This window comes from Papaver somniferum, unplaced genomic scaffold (genome assembly GCF_003573695.1).
Source record: "Papaver somniferum cultivar HN1 unplaced genomic scaffold, ASM357369v1 unplaced-scaffold_21, whole genome shotgun sequence".
NCBI lineage: Eukaryota > Viridiplantae > Streptophyta > Magnoliopsida > Ranunculales > Papaveraceae > Papaver > Papaver somniferum.
Genome location: NW_020631041.1, coordinates 13,053,395 through 13,057,645, shown reverse-complemented (window position 1 = coordinate 13,057,645; position 4,251 = coordinate 13,053,395). Strand labels below are relative to the sequence as shown.

Sequence of the window (4,251 nt, the reverse complement as noted above, 5' to 3'; positions counted from 1 at the left end):
TGGATTTGAGTCATCCAGGCCTGAGTCATTACATCTAAATATGACTCGTTACGTCCGATTCAAAAACTATTAATTACAAATAAAAAATTGAATCCAATTATATATGTGTCGAGCTAAACTAGAGGGCGTCCAGAAGCCTTGGTCAAGAATCAAATGTGAGCCCGCCGCATCAGAAAAATGAAAAAAACAAGAACATTGAGTCAGATGTCTAGTCTGATTCAGATTACGATTCAGACCCCAGTCGGTGCCAATGTTTGTTTCTTTTCACATCTAAAGGCACTCAAAAAATAAATAAAGAAATTCAAAAAATAAAAATAAAGAAAAGAAAATAGAAATCAGTTTCCTCCTTGAGCAAGAAATGCTGCCCTTTTAAATTACCCCCAACAACAAGCTGAGAGAAGATAAAAAATCAAAAATCAAAATTAAGATCTATAGTAATTGAATCATCAATCAATCAGGATAATGGCGTCTTCTTCAGAGGAGCAATTGAAGTTGAAATTACAGGATTTGCAGAAACAAATTGGGAAAAAACTAATGTTTGAAGAAGCTGTTTCCAACATCAAATCTTTGATGATCGAAAATTATTCCTCTGCTTCTCCATATCTTCGCAACCTGGTAAGTAAATTGATGGGTTTTTTTTTTAATTCATTTTCTCTGGTAAATTTGATTTTTTTTTTTTTTTAGCAATTTTCGATTCTGTGAATAGAAAATTGAAATTAGGGCAAATTTTTGTATGATATTAGGGTCAAATTGTATGCAGTTGTGTAATTGAGCTGTAGTTTAGATTAAATTTGTGATATTTTGATACCATTTAATGAGAATTTGGGGGATTAGGGATGAAATTTTGTAGTTAGGAAAGTGGTGGTGGTGAAAGTAGTTAGATTGAGTTTATCCTGTGGTGGTGGTGCTGGTGGTGGTGGGAATACTAGTTAGATGGAGCTGGTGGTGTGGTGGTGCAAAATACTAGATAGAGGTGGGAATACTAGCAAAATACTTGTTATATACATGTGATGGTGGTTAGTTAGAGGTGACAGTGGTGATTAGATAGAGGTGGTGGTGGTGGTGGCGGTGGTCGTGACGTATATGTGGGGCATATTTTATGAAATTCTAGGAGAACTGCAAAGATTATAAGCTGTAATTGGAACTGCACTGATTTAAGCGTAAACCAGAGTTGGAAATTTTGGTTTGAAAGGTAAATTGACGTTTTTCTTTTACTTGCATTTGCAGATATATTCCGTGGTTTGTCGTGTTGCTACAGTTTTACAGACTAGATATACAGCACCTGGGTTCTGGTTTGCTGGTAAAGAACTTTTTGAACAAGCCGAGCATCTTGTTACTGAATCTTCTGAAAGGCAACATTTGAAATCTTGTATTGCTAGAGCTCGTGAACATTTGCATGAGAAAGAGAATCTGCCCGAGGTTTCGGAAGCCAACAGAGGTATACTGCGCTTGGGCTTTTTAAAAGTTTACTCATTTTTATGCTGTAGGAAAATTCTCATGAGACTCTTTGTAACAATGAATTTAAGATTAAGTCGAACTTGTGTTTGGTCAAACAGGTCCATCAAGGTATCTTTTTGAAGGGCATCTTACTGTGGATGCTGAGCCACCAAGACCTCAATGGTTAGTGGCGCAAGATTTTCTTAATATTATGGCAGCAGGAGCAGGAATATCTCAAGCAGCAAGAGAGAGCTTTAACACAACGGAAGCTGCTTCCTCTCTAATGGCAGATTTGGCTGCTAACCTGCCACTGGGCGAAGGCTTTCCGGACCTGGATGCTGCAATTGAAGCTTCACTTCAGGTATTGTGTACCTTCATCTCATAACGTTTGATTTTCGTATCACATACTCTAAGAGTAATGCAGATCGGTTCCTCCCTTGAATTCAATTTTACCATTTGTGGGTGAAAGTTTGTATTCCTTTATTTACACTATTATGTATATGCTTGTATGCCGTTGAAACGTGTCAACTGATCCCCCTGTTTGTGACGATTATATAGGTAATTGGTGCTGGACCCCAAAGACCACCACCGGCTAGTAAAGAAGTGGTCCAGAAGCTTCCCATAAACACTGTAACAGAGGAAACATTGGCGAAGCTGGAAAGTAACACAAAGTGCTCTGTTTGTCAAGAGGAATTGGTCGTTGGTGACAAGATGCAGGAGTTACCTTGCAAACACTTATATCACCCGCCTTGTCTAAAGCCTTGGCTGGTAATCTTTTTCTTCAACTTTTTTGATAACTTTTATCTAAACTGGTCGATTTTGGATTCAGATTTGTTCCCAACTGACGATTTTCCCTATTGGTTTACATACTGATCAATGAACTTCTGTTGTACACGTTAGGATACGCATAATTCCTGCCCAGACTGTCGATACGAGTTGCCAACAGATGATCAAAATTATGAGAGTAGGAGGGAGAGAGAGAAGGAAGATGAAGAAGAGCGCAAGGGAGCAGCAAATGCCTTGCGTGGTGGTGAATTTATGTATGTTTGAATTTTAGCCTGCGGATGGATATTACGATGTCTTCGAAGTTATTGTGAACTTTGGTGTAATTTTAAGACATTTAAATACAAATATATCTGTTTAAATCGGATTTTACAAACCCCATTGCAGTTCTCTATTTGCAAAAGCTATATGTAAACTTATCTTCACCACCTGGGAATTGGTTATCAGCTATACCAATACTGCAACATTCTCCGAACCCATGAGGAATGCTCATCTCCATCTTCAACAAGTCTTTTCAGAGTTGCAGTTTCAGAGTCATAGCATAAAAGATTAATGGTTCTGTTATGATAAGAAATTCATTTGATGCATTTGCTCGGCTTTCGATGAACAAAACATTATTTACCATCCAGAGGACTTGAAGGTAGTAATTTACCTGAATCCAAATAACCAGACCAGAGCTCTTTGCACGTTCTCCATTATTGCTCCGCCCTATACCTGGCCCTCTCTGTGATCTATTATTCGGCCAAAATGTCAAGTAATGGAAGTATACATTAACACTGTAAATGTGAAATCATGGGTTATTTTATTGAACCATTGATGGATCTTCATTTGTTATAAAACCCAATCAACTAACATTAGGAAGCAACAACAGAAATAAGCTTTCTCCATTTCAACCAAACTAATCATGGGAGTTATTATGGCAACTAAGATTTCGAGCTGCTGTTTTCTTCTTCTACTACTCGTTGCAATTGTTAGCATGTCTAGTAAGTATATAATGCCATTACATTGTCTCATTATACTATCTTGTTTACCGAACTATTGCTAATATAGATCTATATGTATGCTTTTGTAGAGACGGCGGCACTAGCTGAACAGGCGGTCGCAGTTGAGGACGTCTCGGCAGCTCCAAAATTGGAATGTCAAAATGGAGACACATACGCCAGCCAACTTTGGATTCACACAACGGACTGCATTTATTGCCAAAATTGGTGTGCAGGTAACTGTACTAATATGCATAGCTCGGTTACTGATCAAACTTGCACACAGTATGATGGACACCCTACAGGTCCTAATACTAAGTGGTGTCAGTGTTGCTGCAAAAATGTATCACCACCACCACCTCCACCCCCATCACCACCTCCACCTTCGCCTCCACCCCCATCACCACCTCCACCTCCATCTCCATCCCCACCAACTCCTCCATGTCCATGCCCATCTCCACCAGCTTCAGACTGTGGATGTGGATGTTGTAACACGGATGTTAATATTCAGATATCGATCAAATCAGGTGGTACTGCCCAAGTATCGAAAACTACGTCACCGTCTACAGGTGGTGGTACTTGTAATGCGTTGTGATAGAATAACTGCTTGCAATGGAAATTAAGATGTCAAATGTTGATTGTCCTATCAGTTCTCTTTTCCATTTTTTTTCTAAGGACATGTTATCAGATCTGGTGATCCAACTAGTTCATTGTTTTTTAAGTTATCTCGGCATGTTCCTCCTAGCACATGTTATTGTTTGAAGCCTATTATTGGGACGTCACATTCGAATAGAGGGCTTCACTAATAGGACAAAAATGGATCACCTGTTAGTAATTTCAAAAATCTCTTATCTGAAATATTTTTATAATGACTAAACAACCCTCGTGTAGTTATTGCTAATAATCTAATTAGCTAATAATTAGATTAATAAAATCATATTAAAAGTTGTATTTTGGCGGGAAGAAAAAGTTAGAGAAAAAAAAAGAGAAATTTTGGAGATCTCTTTCTAACTAAAACCCTAGATTTCAAATCACTCAACCAATGTCCTTT

General features: G+C 38.2%; 2 protein-coding genes across 2 annotated transcripts; both read left to right on the top strand.

Moving 5' to 3' along the window:
• The first annotated feature begins 324 nt into the window (after positions 1–324).
• Positions 325–2,623, top strand: LOC113339341 (E3 ubiquitin-protein ligase AIP2-like). The gene is made up of 5 exons (XM_026584630.1): positions 325–615; positions 1,228–1,438; positions 1,557–1,798; positions 1,996–2,205; positions 2,338–2,623. The coding sequence occupies exons 1-5, from the start codon at positions 463–465 to the stop codon at positions 2,485–2,487; spliced, it is 966 nt and encodes a 321-aa protein (XP_026440415.1). The 5' UTR covers positions 325–462; the 3' UTR covers positions 2,488–2,623.
• Positions 2,624–3,088: 465 nt separating this feature from the next.
• Positions 3,089–3,795, top strand: LOC113339626 (probable inactive serine/threonine-protein kinase slob2). Its single transcript, XM_026584867.1, has 2 exons — positions 3,089–3,203; positions 3,293–3,795. The coding sequence occupies exons 1-2, from the start codon at positions 3,125–3,127 to the stop codon at positions 3,793–3,795; spliced, it is 582 nt and encodes a 193-aa protein (XP_026440652.1). The 5' UTR covers positions 3,089–3,124.
• Positions 3,796–4,251: the final 456 nt, after the last annotated feature.

Excerpts from the sequence above, each read along its gene's own strand:
- LOC113339341 (XM_026584630.1), top strand. The coding sequence starts at position 463 with ATGGCGTCTTCTTCAGAGGAGCAATTGAAGTTGAAATTACAGGATTTG. Across the intron at positions 616-1,227 it reads CTCCATATCTTCGCAACCTG|ATATATTCCGTGGTTTGTCG; the intron begins GTAAGTAAATTG and ends TTGCATTTGCAG. Across the intron at positions 1,799-1,995 it reads CAATTGAAGCTTCACTTCAG|GTAATTGGTGCTGGACCCCA; the intron begins GTATTGTGTACC and ends ACGATTATATAG.
- LOC113339626 (XM_026584867.1), top strand. The coding sequence starts at position 3,125 with ATGGGAGTTATTATGGCAACTAAGATTTCGAGCTGCTGTTTTCTTCTT. Across the intron at positions 3,204-3,292 it reads TGCAATTGTTAGCATGTCTA|AGACGGCGGCACTAGCTGAA; the intron begins GTAAGTATATAA and ends ATGCTTTTGTAG.